General features: G+C 38.5%; 1 protein-coding gene across 1 annotated transcript; it reads right to left on the reverse strand.

Annotated features, from left to right (window-relative positions):
* Positions 1 to 8,565: 8,565 nt before the first annotated feature.
* On the reverse strand, positions 8,566 to 15,050 carry LOC120526754 (zona pellucida sperm-binding protein 3-like). The gene is made up of 9 exons (XM_039749903.1): positions 14,533 to 15,050; positions 13,711 to 13,823; positions 12,997 to 13,100; positions 12,015 to 12,189; positions 11,794 to 11,914; positions 11,570 to 11,661; positions 11,388 to 11,491; positions 8,840 to 8,959; positions 8,566 to 8,720 (listed from the first exon to the last, which is right to left on the reverse strand). The coding sequence occupies exons 1-9, from the start codon at positions 14,671 to 14,673 to the stop codon at positions 8,620 to 8,622; spliced, it is 1,071 nt and encodes a 356-aa protein (XP_039605837.1). The 5' UTR covers positions 14,674 to 15,050; the 3' UTR covers positions 8,566 to 8,619.
* Between the last annotated feature and the right edge of the window lie 200 nt (positions 15,051 to 15,250).

A 15,250-nucleotide genomic window follows, 5' to 3' on the forward strand; every position in this document is an offset into this window, starting at 1 on the left:
ATCATTTCTGCAATGTGTTTTTCTCTTTATTTTATTGAAATAAAGTTGCAATTGTGTGCCTATAGACAAAAAATGTGTTAATCTGTCGTAGTATATTATTAAAAAACCCCTTAACTCTGTTCATCCCACTTAATATTTTCTAAGTGTTGAAATATACCTCAGGTTTATCATCAGTTTCCACAGGTAAGACTGGAAATGCTCAATTATGGTGCATAATATACTCTGTGGTACACCATTTAAATTTCGATCTGGACAAATCCTTGGAAGGTGAGCCTGTATCAAGCAATAACTGAAATTACTAGGTTTGGTATTTAAACTATTGTTTGAATGGAAAGCACTGTGCATTTTAAATTAGTGGGTGTTTATGAGGCGCGTATGAACTGCGTCTGCCTGTTTGATTGGATCATCTTGACTTAATTTGTTCCAGCACAAATTTTAGAGATGAGATCATGTAACATTTTAAATTTTTTGTTCCCTGATTATTTAAATATAAGATATCTTGATTCAAGACTTTTAATCTGTTTAACTATTTTTGAAACTTTAAATGATGTTAAACCGTAAGGTTATTCAAAAGAATTTACCATTCATCTGTGTGCCGATTGGCATAATTGAAATGTTTCTTAAACTGTGATATATAAATGAACTAATAAAAGGTGCTGTTCAGTTAATATTAGTCCATGTTACTTTATAACACAGCTCTGCTCCAACAGCCTGATGTATAAAAAAGGAAGTCTCTTGGGATTAATTTGTAATAATAACTTTTCTTTATTTTATGAATATTTTCTGTAATCTGTATAAATTACAAAATAACACGAAACTCTTACTTATTGTTCATTTCATTTATTTTATTCTTTGGTTAACTATGAAATATTATTTAGTTTGTTTTTTTTTATTATAAGCTTATGAATATGTTTGGTATTCAGGTTTGCAGCATACCGGCTAATGTTTTGAATGTCTGAATAGATTAGAAACTCCACAGTGAAGGCTACAAGGAGTTGAATTTGTTAAATTGATCAACACGAGGGACAATCCACAACTTCTGACAGCTAATTCCCAACCCCATATGTAGCGTCTATTGTTCACCTCACAGAAATCATTTGTTTTCCTGATCAAAAGTGTATTAGATGTACCAGAGATCTGCCATTCTGGTTGAAATTTCAGAATATCAATTGACTTCTGGATACATGAGCCCCATTGAAAAATTTAAGGTGTAAGTATTATAGGTCAGGCAAAAGAACAGGAAACCAAAACTTAAGGTCTGATCTGTTTAAGAGGGAAGAAAGCCAAAACAGCCCACTTTTGGACAAACTTGTACGGACAAGTTTCTCTGTATTCAGTGTTTTGGACATAAAGTGAGATAGATTGCACTTAGTTCTTTGTCTCAGATTAAAGTTGGTGTTCATAAAGTACATCTTGATCAGAATGAGTGCATGCAATTGACACAGCTGTTCTGGCTCCCTAGCTGGGTTACCACTGAAGAGCTTATCCTTGCTTGCACTCCATCCATTGAAGTTTACCAATTTAGCTGAACCTTTTAGGAAAAATTACTTTTCAACCACATAATGTGTGTTATGCTGTAATAAGTTTCTAATTTGAGTTATTTTTGCCTTTAAAGAAAATCTTAGAGTTATTACATAAGCCCATGTTTTATGAAGCTATATTTACCACAAATCTACCAGCCGAGTTTCAGAACATGCCTTCTCCAAATGAGTAGCAGTTTAGAATTTTAAGTTTAAGGATGCTTGGTAACACAGTAAGACAGAACATCAAATCTGCAATTAAAAACAGTGTAGTGGCTTGCTCTCTCTCTCAGGGGTGGGGATCGATCTGTTCTTAACTCAATTTTTCTTTTTGTAAAATCTTGATTGCTTTGTATGGATTGTAATAAAATTAATAAAAAAAAAAAAAAACAGTGTAGTGATTAAGGCTTTGGACTCAAACCCTGATGTCAAGGGTTCAAACCTCCACAATAGAAACTGACCATAAGCAAGTCACTTCACCTGCCTGTGCATCAACTGTTGCAACACTGCTAACAATTGAGTACATTTCTTCTGGAAGATTCCTCAGATGAGAGATCAGCCATATAATTAGAAGCCTGTGTCATTAGGTGGCCTTCAATACTCTGCCTAGGCTGATGCCATACATATTCCACATCTAAGCTTTTCCCATTTCAAATTGTTCATGTAGCTTTTGTCAGTCTAGTAAGTTGAGGTATTCATAGTACAGCACCCTCCATAATGTTTGAAACAAAAATGTAATAATATTTTATTTATAGGTGCCTTTCAAGGCACACAAGGACACCTTACAAAGCACAATAACAGTCACAATATAAAGTTAATACAATATTACGGTAATATAAAACCATAATAAATACAATAATAAAACTGAATATAAATTTATCAACTAAGCTAAGATGTGTTTTAAGATGAGAATTAAAGGTAAGACAACGCTCATTAACATAGAATAATAGTAAGATCCGATGGCCAGGGAGGATGGAAAAAACAAAAAAAAACTCCAGAAGGCTAGAGAGAAAAAATAAAATCTGCAGGGGTTCCAGGCCATGAGACCACCCAGCCCCCTCTGGGCATTCTACCTAACATAAATGAAACAGTCTTCTTTGTATTTAGGGTTCTCTTGGAAGAACTTGATGATGACGGTCATGTAGACTTCTGGCTTTTAATCCATCAATGTAGGAACATCACAATGCTTTGATTAGGTGATGGTGGCGCAGGTCACCACCACAGAAGACCGGGAAAAGAAACAGAAGAGAGAGTAGGGGTCAGTATGGATTTTAGAGCCACCATGAATAGTTATGATAATAAATTGAATATACAGAGTATCAGGATTAAAGTAAAGTGAAGTTATGAGAAGGCCATGTTAAAGTAATGTGTTTTCAGCAGTTTTTTATCAGTTTTTTTTTTGTATCAGCCTGGCAAATTCCTGTTGCCAGGCTATTCCAGAATTTAGGTGCATAACAGCAGAAGGCCGCCTCATCAATCAATCAACATTAATTTATATAGCACATATTCATACAAAAAAAATGTAGCTCAAAGTGCTTTACAAAATGAATAGAAAAATAGAAGACACAAAAAATAAACATAAGTCAACATTAATTAACATAGAATAAGAGTAAGGTCCGATGGCCAGGGTGGACAGAAAAAACAAAAAAAACCTCCAAAGGCTGGAGAAAAAAATAAAATCTTTAGGGGTTCCAGACCATGAGAACGCCCAGTCCCCTCTGGGCAATCTACCTAACATAAGTCAAACAGTCCTCTTTGTATTTAGGGTTTTCATGGAAGGACCTGATGATGATGGTCACGTAGACTTCTGGCTTTCAGTCCATCAATGTTGGTGCATCATGATACTTTGAGTAGGTGGTGGTGCCACAAAGAAACCGGAAAAAGAAACAGAAGAGAGAGTAGGGGTCAGTATTGATTTTAGAGCCACTATGAATAGTTATTATGAAGAATTGAACATACAGAGTATCAGGATTAAGTTAAAGTGAAGTTATGAGAAGGCCATGTTAAAGTAATGTGTTTTCAGCAGTGTTTTAAAGTGCTCTACTGTATTTGCCTGGTGAATTCCTATTGGCAGGCTACTCCAGATTTTAGGTGCATAACAGCAGAAGGCTGCCTCACCACTTCTTTTAAGTTTAGCTTTTGGAATTATAAGGAGACACTCATTTGAAGATCTAAGGTTATGATTTGGAATATAACGTGTCAGGCATTCCGATATATAAGATGGAGCGAGATTATTTAAGGCTTTATAAACTATAAGCAGTATTTTAAAGTCAATCCTGAATGACACAGGTAACCAGTGTAGTGACATCAAAACTAGAGAAATGTGTTCGGATTTTCTTTTCCCAGTTAGGATTCTAGCAGCTGCATTCTGCACTCGTTGCAAGTGATTTATGTCTTTTTTGGGTAGTCCTGAGAGGAGTGCGTTACAGTAATCTAGTCGACTGAAAACAAAAGCGTGAATTAATTTCTCCGCATCTTTTAATGATATAAGAGGTCTAACTTTAGCTATGTTTCTTAAGTGAAAAAATGCTGTCCTAGTGGTCTGATAAATATGCGATTTAAAATTCAGATTACAGTCAACGGTTACCCCTAAATTTTTTGCTTCCGTCTTAACTTTTAATCCTACTGCATAAAGTTTATTTCTGATAACCTCATTGAATCCATTATTGCCAATTACTAAAATTTCAGTTTTCTCTTTATTTAGTTTGAGAAAATTACTATTCATCCATTCAGAAATACCAGTAAGACATTGTATTAGTGTATCGAAAGAGTCGGAGTCATCAGGTGCTATTGATAAGTAGCATCTGTAGCATCACTTCTTTTAAGTTTCGCTCTTGGAATTCTAAGCAGACACTCATTTGAGGATCTAAGGTTAAGATTTGGAATATAAGCTGTCAGACATTCCAATATATAAGATGGAACAAGATTATGTAAGTCTTTGTAAACCATAAGCAGTATTTTAAAGTCAATTCTGAATGACACAGGTAACCAGTGTAGTGACATCGTTTTCCTAGTTAGGATTCTAGCAGCTGCATTCTGCACTAGTTGCAGTTGATTTATGTCTTTTTTGGGTAGTCCTGAGAGGAGTGCGTTACAGTAATCTAGTCGACTGAAAACGAAAGCATGGATTAATTTCTCAGCATCTTTCAATGATATAAGAGGTCTAACTTTTGTTATATTTCTTAAGTGGAAAAAATGCTGTCCTAGTGATCTGATTAATATGCGATTTAAAATTCAGGTTACAGTCAACCGTTACCCCTAAATTCTTTACCTCCGTCTTGACTTTTAATCTTAATGCATCGAGTTTATTTCTAATAACCTCATTATATCCATTATTGCCAATCACTAAAATTTCTGTTTTCTCTATATTTAGCTTGAGAAAATTACTATTCATCCAATTAGAAACACAAGTAAGACATTGTGTTAGTGAAGCAACAGCGTTGGGTTCATCAGGTGCTATTGATAAATACAGATGTGTGTCATCAGCATAGCTGTGGTAGCTCACATTATGCCCTGAGAAAATCTGACCTAACGGAAGCATGTAAATTGAGAAGAGCAGCGGACCCAGGATAGAGCTTGTGGAACACCATATCGGATATCATGCGTCTTTGAGTTGTAATTACCACACTTAACCTCGGAAGAAGAAGAGATTAGAGAAGAATCAATAGTCAATGAAATATCAATTCATCCAAAACAGATTTAGTTGCTACCAAAACCACCACTGTGTTATCGTTATTTAAGAAAATTAGCAGACAGAGAGGGAAGAAGGTGGAAGTGTGGAATCAGGCTTAGTAGACAGATTGAGCTGGGTGTCGTCAGCATAACAGTGAAAATGAATATCAAATTTCCTAAAGATATGACAGAGGGGCAGAAGACAAACAATAAATGGAAGGGGACCCAAGACAGAGCCTGGGGGAATATCACGAGAGATTGTATCGAAGACAGAACTCAGATCAAGGAGCACAAGTATGGTTAATAGACCAGAGTCATCTTCCAGAGTTAGGGGTCGCCACAGCGGATAATCTTGTTTCATACATTTCTGTCCTCTGCATCTTGTTCTGTTACACCCATCACCTGCATGCCCTCTCTCACCACATCCATAAACCTTCTCTTAGGCCTTCCTCTTTTCCTCTTCCCTGGCAGCTCTATCTTTAGCACCCTTCTCCCAATATATCCAGCATCCCTCCCCTGCACATGTCCAAACCAACGCAATCTCGCCTCTCTGACTTGAGCTGACCCTCTAATGTACTCATTTCTAATCCTATCCATCCTTCATCACACCCAATGCAAATTTTAACATCTCTAACTCTGCGACCTGCAGATCTGTCTCCTGCTTTCTGGTCAGTGCCACCATCTCCAACCCATATAACATAGCTGGTCTCACTACCATCCTGTAGACCTTCCCTTTCACTCTTGCTGATACCCGTCTGTCACATATCACTCCTGACACTCTTCTCCACCCATTCCACCCTGCCTGCACTCTCTTCCACAATCCCCATTACTCTGTACTGTTGATCCCAAGTATTTAAACTCATCCACCTTCGCCAACTCTACTCCCTGCATCCTCACCATTCCACTGACCTCCTCTCATTCACACACACGTATTCTGTCTTGCTCCTACTGACCTTCATTCTCTGTACTATAAATGGACAAAAGCCAGACTGAAATCATTCAAACAAATGATTGTAAGGTAAGAGTGATCCTGCTCAGCAACAGTTTTTTGAAGTGTTTTTGAAAGGAAAGGTAAATTTGAGATTGGACGATAATTATTTAGGTTGTTGGGAACCACACCAGATTTTTTCAGATTTGGAGTTATTACAGCCATTTTAAATGATAAAGGAATAAGACCAGAGATAAGAAAATGTTATTAGAGAGGAAAGAGAAGACAAATAGAATTTAACCAAAGAAGAAACTGGATCCAGCTGACAGGTAAAGGGCTTAGATTTTCTAATAATATTTCCTCCATAGCTGGGAGATTAAATCTAGTAAGATGGGGGAAACATAAAATGCTCAATACAAGGAATTTCCAACTGCTGGTGGTCATGTCCAATATTCATATTAAAAAAAGATCATTAAAAAAGTTACATTGATCAGTGTAGTAAAACTGAGATGGAAGACTGGCAGGTAGCCATAGGATGTTGTTTACAGTTGAAAATAAAGCCCTAGTATCCCCTTCAGTAGACCCAATTAAGTATTGCAGAATATGTAGCTTTTGCTGCAAAGCATCCTTATAGGCAAGCATGTGTTCATCATACATATTCTTATATCAAATCAGTCTTTATATAAAGGCATTCCAAACATCACCCCTTAGCTTTAAGTTGGTGAAGAGAAGGGGTGAACCAGGGGGCAGAGTGGATGAAGCAGATAGTCTGGGTTTTCAGAGAAGTGTGAGAAACTAGTTCATCTGTGGTAAATAATTACTACTGGGCAAACTGTCAACTCCATTGGAGAAGGCAATTAAATCTTTTCCATTCTCTTTTTGTAATATTAAAAACAGATTTTAATTAAGTCAACATTACAACACCCATTTGTGATCAGACTGACAGGTCAGATGCTATACAATAAGGAGTAACAAATAAGATTAATATGGCCTTTAGAGGGCATAGGAAAGTCTCTAAATTGCTGCAGACCAATGCTTTTTCAAGGCATGATATAAATATAAAAAAAAAAAATGCTTCCTTGATTAGCCCCACTGTTCCACCATTTAAAATTACAATTTGAAATTCACATGTGATGAGTGCAAATTTGCAGGCTCTCATTTAAGGATATTTGCATACATTTTGGTCACACCATGTAGAATTGATGTTTCTCTACAGTCCATTTCATGGCACAACATTTAGGACAATTGTATTCACAAACATCTGTGATAAGGTGGGTTTCATTGCTTTGTAAGATACCTTGTGTTCCTACACTGTGTAGTTGGCATTGTTCAACATGAAGAGCTGTGCCAATGCATACCAAAGAAGCCATAAGGAGGCTTAAAACAAAGCATGAAACCAAGACAATAGTAAATCCTTTATATCCAAAATAAGAAAGCTCAGCAACTCCAAAAGGGTCCAGTGGACAGACATCCACTGCCGAGTAGAGGAAACGGTAAAGAAATGCCTGTATAACAAATGCAGGGGAGAAGAGAAAAAAGCCTTCTGTCCACAGAAGCCTTCAAACAGAAATCCAGAATGACCAGACTGTCTGCAAAATTTTTTAAAAGGTCCTAGACAGACGAGACAAACCTGAACTAGTATCAGGGATGGGCAGAGCAAAGCATGATGAAAACTGGCAAAAATACAAAGCATACTACTACTACTACTACAGGCCCTCTTCATGGATGGAACTGCCACCAGGAGTAGTATACTGTAATAGAGGTGTAGAAACATCTGCTCAATTCCAGTCAGTTCCTCTAAACGCATTGGATATTGCTTCATCCTACAACAGCAGTTCAACTTCCCACTTTTTGTAGAGGAACTTCTGATGTTCAATGAATCAGACTTCAAGGGATATGTAATAATGACCTAAATATGAACTTAATCTTTAACACAGAACTACCATTGCTAGGATGCCCTGAAACAGGATAAAGGGATTTTGCATACATTTTGCTCACACCATGTGGCACTTAAGTTTGAAATGAGCACTTTGCAATGGAGAATTTTTTCTTGAGCTAATCCTGTCTGAATTTGAAGAGGGTGGAGCAAAGGATGTGGAAAAAGTTTGCCCTTTTAAATGTTTGGGACAAAGTGTTTAAGGTTAAGTGTTTAGGCAGGACCTAGAAGTCAGAATTAGGCAACCTTTGTCAATAGGTCAAAATTGCAATACAGACTTCTGTTTCAGTAAGCTTCCACCCATATTTTTACAGCTCAAATCAAAGGCTGTATCCAGTTCTTGGATAGTGCAGGTGGGCACCCTGACAATGCATTTGACCAGGCACAAAATCCTTACACCTACAGTAGACCAGGAAGTATGCATTTTAACAGGACAAATAGAGTTTGATAGCTTGGGGCACCTAAAGCCTTTACGGCAGTATAAGCTTGGGCTCAAAAAAAACCAAAGACCATTTATTCAAAATCTTTATTTGCAACATTCAGGCACATTGACAGGTTTAATCTTAACGCTTGTGATATGTGACCCAAGCAAAGGCAACCAGACATGCAATGATCACCATGAGTGTCCCAGTCACTCCAACAGCAAGACCAGAAGCAGCAAGGCCTGCAACAAAAAACAGTCAATTCACTTCAGATAATGCAAGTAAATGACCTAAATACATGCCTAAAAAGTACAAAGGAATTAGTTTTTGGTCTATTTCTCAAGATCTAAGATGCTCATACCTTGGTCAGTTTGTTCATGAAGCTCAGATGTTGAAAGTTGAGGTCCCATACCAACAAAATCCTTTCTTGGGACATCTTTGATGGTAATGGGCCCAACTGAAACGTCAAGTTCAGTTTTATCTGGTTGAGGAGAAAAAAAATTCAGGGCTCATGCATTCTATATCCCATTTTCACAAATATTTGAATAACCAATAGTTTGAGCAATGGCACTGCAAGCCTCCCTTTGGGTCTAATGGTGACAAAATTGGGAGGCCATTATGGGACATTTCCATAAGGCACTGTCAGGCTATTCCACAGTACTATGGAAAGTGCCTCAGGGATCTTCTCTGCCCACTACTCGGGCAACTCAAAGTTTGAGGCACTGAAGAAACTTCAACTCTGCATCCTATTAATGCAATCTAATTCTGGACAAATAGACCCATGTATCTGCTGTTATTTGCATCAAAGCATCCTTGGCATTACCAATATGACTTGACACATTTATGGTTTGAACAGAACCCTAGAAGTCTTCAGTACAGACTGAAGATTTGGGGGAGCAATACAAGAGCTGCAAAATGTGCAGCTTAGACCATTCAGCTTGTTTAGATCAGTTTTGTCCCATCATTGACCAGTCTTAACTTCTGGACATGAAGATTAAATGCATTTCCAATTTATAGAAAAGGTTACTAAAAAACTTCTGATATATAAAAAGCTTGTTATTCTTGTAAAGCTGCTTTGAACACAGTTTTAAACAGTGGTGCAAAATTAATCTGAATGACATTTGCCAAGAGGAATCCACCAAGGTTGCACAAAAGCAGCCAGGAGTCTGAGCAGAATGGACAGGTTGGCTACAGCTTGCTATTTATGCAAACTGGATTATATCGAAATTCAGCAGATTAGTCTGCAAGAGTTGACTTGCATCCTTGTTTGTGGAGCCATGTCTCCATGATAGTTCTGAATGTTACCATTCAGCTAAACCACATTTGGTGCCAACAAATGCTGCCAAGTGTAGTAATGCTCACAGCAGTGCACGCATTTAGCGCAGTTCTTGCACCATTCCATAGCGTTGCATCTAGTTACTGCTCACCACTGGTTAATTTTCACCGTTAATGCTTCCTTAGATTTGCTTGAGGAATGTAAAGCCCAACTATTCATAAATAGTGAATTCCCATGGTAAAGAAAGAAAGGTCTGCCATTAGTTAACTGCAGAATGCTTACCCAGAAACTGTTGAACCACCACCATGCAAATCTCAAGTCCGTGCTCTTTAAATTCCAGCTGTATGTGAACTTTGCCACATTCTCAACACTATCAGGTGGAGTCCAGTCCCTACCTGGGATATACAGACCACTTGTCAAGTGACCCAAACCAGTACAGCCATCTCTGCTCTTCAAGATGGTTGAGCACACCAGCTGGGCATGTTCAGAGAAGCTGCAACGAGTATACAGCAGTGACCAGCGATATCAGCAAGTTTGCAAGTTCTAAGCACTTAAAGCTGACTTGACTCCTGCTCTAAAGAGTGCTGGGCCATCTGTACAGTAATGCATGGCTTCTGGTTGAGGTGTGATTGGTGCAGTTGCTCTAACAGCCCAAACTAACCCAAGCCATCAGGAAAAACTACACCCATAGAATCCAGCTGCTTCAAGGCAGTGGCGACACTGCACACTGTGGCAGGGCACCAAGGCCATAAACTACAGAACACCAAAGGCCTGCAAGTGATGCCTCCCTCCGGGCGGTGTTGGTCATTTCTGCCATGTATAGTTCAACTACTAAAGCAAATGCGAGGAAAACATGAGTCAACCCACACAAGACTGCTGGAACAATGTGCAGACCAGCTGGCAGATGTTCAACATCTTCCCAAGCAACACCATTCCAATATGCCTCAAAACTATTACCATGTTAAAGTCCTCAGTGTCCTGCCTCAACTATTGTCTGGTTGTACTCGATCATGAAGAGAAACAAGACCCTTGCAGATGACTGAAACCATTCCATAGATGGCACCCTTCATCTGGACAAGGACACATGTGCAAGTGCAGTTCAGACATTAAGGCCACGGAATTGTGTTAAATGCTGAACTAGAGATGGTTAAATGCCTACTGAGCCGGACCTCCCTCAGAGGTCTAGGTCAAGTTGTTAAATTGCAGTCAGGATCTGAAACTGCATCTTCACCACAACCACAGTGAGCAACAGTGCTCCACAGGGCTGTGTGCCTAGTCCACTTTACCGACTTGCTACTGTGCATCAATGGACAACCAACCACAAGTTCATTGACATGACTGGTGGGCCAAAGCAAGGCTGAGTCTGCATACTAAGAAATGCAACAGCTAACTGGTGGGATGCGTTTTGTCTGTTTAGATGGTTGTTGGCTTTGCTAGGAACATCGTTGACCCCATGTCATTTTGGCTATATACAGTTCTAGTACAAACTTCTTGAATCAAGTGTTCTGTTCAATCAAGTTTGGTAAACTTAATGGAGGATTATGCACTGCTGTTGGTGCAAGTAGATGTACCCAAAGATTAGCATTTTATAGAGGTTAATCAAATTTATTCCAACATGGTGAATATTACTTACCAAGTTGCTTGAGATCCCGGCGATACCTCATATAGGCAGATTCTGCACAATTACTACTCTGACAACAAGCACAGATGACAGGATCTCCCTCTACAGCATACCAGCTAATCAGTGGGGGGGAGAAACAAACAATTTAAGCCTCCATTTGTTTCAATGTTAACACAAACTAAGCAGCTACTCACCTATTATTGGCCTGGCTAAAGAAGCAGGCTTTATACAAGCCATCAGGGGTTTGGTCCAGCGTGGTCACTTTCAGATGGCATGTAATGTAGATCTACAAAAATGTAGCAACACAGGTCAGGGTTTATATTTAAAGCCTCCAGCTCTTCACATTGCTTAAAGCAAACAGCTTCACAAATTAGTTGTAAGGAGGTACAATTTAAACAGGCAAGTGTTGATACTTTACCAGGTTCTGAGAATTTGCATAAAACCTAAAAGCCTGGAAAGAAAATAGTAGCTTATTTGGGTGGCTTCTTGGGGTTATGAAGGCAGAGGTGGAATCAAGATAGGTACTATCAAGCAGACATCTAAAAGATAATATACAGGGTTGCATTACCTTATAGAAGCTGCCATGTAGATTCAGCATGCTCATAAACCTGTGAGGGATATGAAAGATCAAGGACTCACCCATCATTCCCAATTATTGAATAACTTGGATTGGAGATGGTACCATTGGAAAGCGTAGCCACACAACTATCAATGAACAACCTTAAGGGAGTCTGGTTTTCTGTTGAAACTGTTGCTTCAATGAGGACCTGATCATTCAGGTAGTACACATTGGAGGTTCTTCTAGTAGAGGAATCTGCAACAAAAGCCCAGATTGATGTAAAAGGCCCAAGTGTCAGGAAGTGCCTTTAGCCATGGCACCTGTGGTTAAAATAGAGGCTCCCAAGATATCCAAATGGTAAATTGGAATGACAATATTCACCAAGTTTAATCAAAAGCCTATATGTAGTTGTATAACAGAGCTGGAATGGTTTATTATGCCCAGTAGTAGGCTAAAGGCTTAACACTCAGATCATGTACAATTGATTAAACCATTAGGATTTGTGGGCTAGATGTATTAGGTTTAATTGGTTTTGAAAATCTTGCATTAAGGTGAAGGTCCAAGTACAGTGGTCCTTTCATATGGGAACAGTGAAATTTTGCAATGAGAATCATTCCCCATAAGTACTGGCTTTGGTGCCATAGGCTTGTAAAACTGTCCATGGATCCTTAAAGTGAGCTTTAAGCACCATAACAAATGCACTTTAAGTATCTGTCATTTTAGCCCAAATTTCTAACTAAGCTGTCCTAAAATAATCCAAACAGTTGCAGCTTCAACTACATCACCCAGTAAACCTCCACTGAAGCCAGGAATAACTGCTCCCCTTTATTCCTAAATGCTCTTCACCTAGTTGTGGGAATCTGAAATTAAGTCTTAATTAGATAAGGTGAGCAGTATCCTCAGAGGGAAGTTAAAGCTCATTCTGGCAGTTTCTAGGTAAAATACTTCAAGCCAGAAATTGGACCTCCAGGTTATAAGTCTGAATCTAGGATATGGGCCACTTTAGTTCTAAGTTCTCATGGAACGTTCCAATCAAATCTAAATTTAGCTTTTAGTACTTACCACTCATTAGCTGCAATGAAAAAGACAAGACATCTGTTGCAGATTGTGTGGACGTGAATGGCACCCAGGTTGGCTTAATAGCATTGCTACTAACATTCTGCAGCCTAGAAACAAGAGTCAATCAAGACATACATTATATAAAATTAACTATTTTAAACTTGTCTAAGCGACACCCTGCTTCCACCAGTCTCAAGGTAAAAGCCAGTTTAAGATGCAGTAGGGCCTAATACCTCCAAACTTCAACCAAGGGCATGTCATTTTAACTACTTTCTTCACTTAAGGTGCTCCAACTTAATACTAATGGACAGTTTAGGCTTTGCTCATCTTCATTGCAGGGCACTGAATACAAAACCTTTCTGGCTTCTGTGAATAAATTAAGTGCCTAGTCAAGTTGGCAATCCCATGCATTGGGGGAATATGAGCATGGTCCATTATATACAGCAGGGCATTTTAAGACAGGTGTTAGGTTCTGGGTCAATGCTTTTAAAGCAGTAGCTTTCACACATGAACTTCAAGGCTGTTGAAACAAAGGATAGTCTCTACAAAAGGATGACAAGATGTAGAACTGAAAAAAAGCACAAACTTAAAAGGATTCTATATTGATATGAAAGATCCAAGAATAGATATAAAAAAATCTAATCAGGTATGGTCTTTAGCTCTCATTGTTTCAATTGGAAACTTTCAAAACTTCACAGGTTAGCATGAACACCTTACCTCATATAGCGACATTCAATAGGAACTACTGCACCATTACTTCTCACGATGACCCCATCACCAGGAGGAGTATACACAAGCTGGTTAGCATAAACCAATGAATCATTGGTCATCTACAATTGAGAGACATTGTTAGGCTTGATTTTCAGGCAAGTCAACTATAGTTCATTATCCTTTACAGCTAATCTAAAGCCAACATGAATAAGCCAATATTTCATTTTCAGAACACCACTTATAAATGATTATGGCATATTAAAAGTTTAAGTCCAAATCTATTCTCAACTTAAGGGGTATATTCAAAAAAGATGCCTTCAAACAGCCAATGTTTGGCTACCAGACAAATAAGTTTCCTCTCAATCCAAAAAGCAATTGCCTCCCACCTTATACTTCCATAAAGCAAATCAACCTTAATGTATCAAAAGATTAAGCTTCACATCAACTAAGCAGCACCAAGATTTTATTAAGACTCATCCAAAAGAAAAAACATAACTAGACTCAATTGTGTGTGCTTACAGGAGGAGTTGTTCATGTCTTGCAGTAAATACTAATCTTTACTGGACTGTTAGCCAGTTTTAGCAAGCATTCTTAAACTCTGCTTTAGTATTTAAAAAGCTCTAATCAGAGCATACACAAAAGAGCATTTTAAACTCTGAGGAAATCACACCAAAAAACCTTCCAACTCTCACTTAAGACACCACAAGGGGTTCCATTAAATTCATGCCTTTCCACCCACACTAGCAAGTCACTTTAAAATACATAATCTACTTCAAATCACAAGCCACCATCCCCAAAGAGCCATCTGGAAAAAACAAGCCTACTTACCATCACACTGCTCCCACATGCTTCTAGAGAAATCACAAGGATAAATTCAGACGGATTAGAAACGTTTATTATTGGGGTGCAGGCGCTACTTGCTGGTGGAAGGACCCAAGAGGAGAGCAGATTGGGACACGAAGTGGCCATTACTAAAAAAGTCTCTATTAATCGAAATAACCATATCAGATTCTCCACACCTTACGGACACAGATCCAAAAGAAGACTTAACGGCAATGCCAGGGGCCTTAGGAGCTTTCTGTAATGAAGATTGGGCTTTAATGCTAGGAACTTTATAAGCTTTTCGCGGTGAAGATTTAGCCCCAACGCCAGTAGCCTTGTACGGAAATTTGCGTAGCAAAGATTGCTTATCGGATTGAGCCACCTTCGGATTAAATTGCTTTTCGCCCCACTTCCTCCGTGCACCAAAAGCTGGCTCAAAATAAAATAGCAACAAACTAAAACAAACGGATACTGGTAACCAATGCATCTTGTATTTGAAATCACCACCCAAAAACAAACTCAGAAACCCACCCCAAAATGACGTAATATATACCTCCTAATGGCCGTCCTGGAGCCAAGCTAATTAATCACCGGCCAGGTTCTATTCATTAAAACGATATGTTAATTACAATTAAACCAATTACTTGACAAGCAACATTAAAAGTAAAAACTTTTAATGTGAAAATATCGAATCTCATTTTAAACGATCAGTTATTGCGTTTTT

This window comes from Polypterus senegalus, chromosome 3 (assembly GCF_016835505.1).
Source record: "Polypterus senegalus isolate Bchr_013 chromosome 3, ASM1683550v1, whole genome shotgun sequence".
Taxonomy (NCBI): Eukaryota; Metazoa; Chordata; class Cladistia; order Polypteriformes; family Polypteridae; genus Polypterus; species Polypterus senegalus.

Excerpts from the sequence above, each read along its gene's own strand:
- LOC120526754 (XM_039749903.1), bottom strand. The coding sequence starts at position 14,673 with ATGGCCACTTCGTGTCCCAATCTGCTCTCCTCTTGGGTCCTTCCACCA. Across the intron at positions 13,101-13,710 it reads ATTGAATGTCGCTATATGAG|GCTGCAGAATGTTAGTAGCA; the intron begins GTAAGGTGTTCA and ends TCTTGTTTCTAG. Across the intron at positions 8,721-8,839 it reads TCATGAACAAACTGACCAAG|GCCTTGCTGCTTCTGGTCTT; the intron begins GTATGAGCATCT and ends TTTTTGTTGCAG.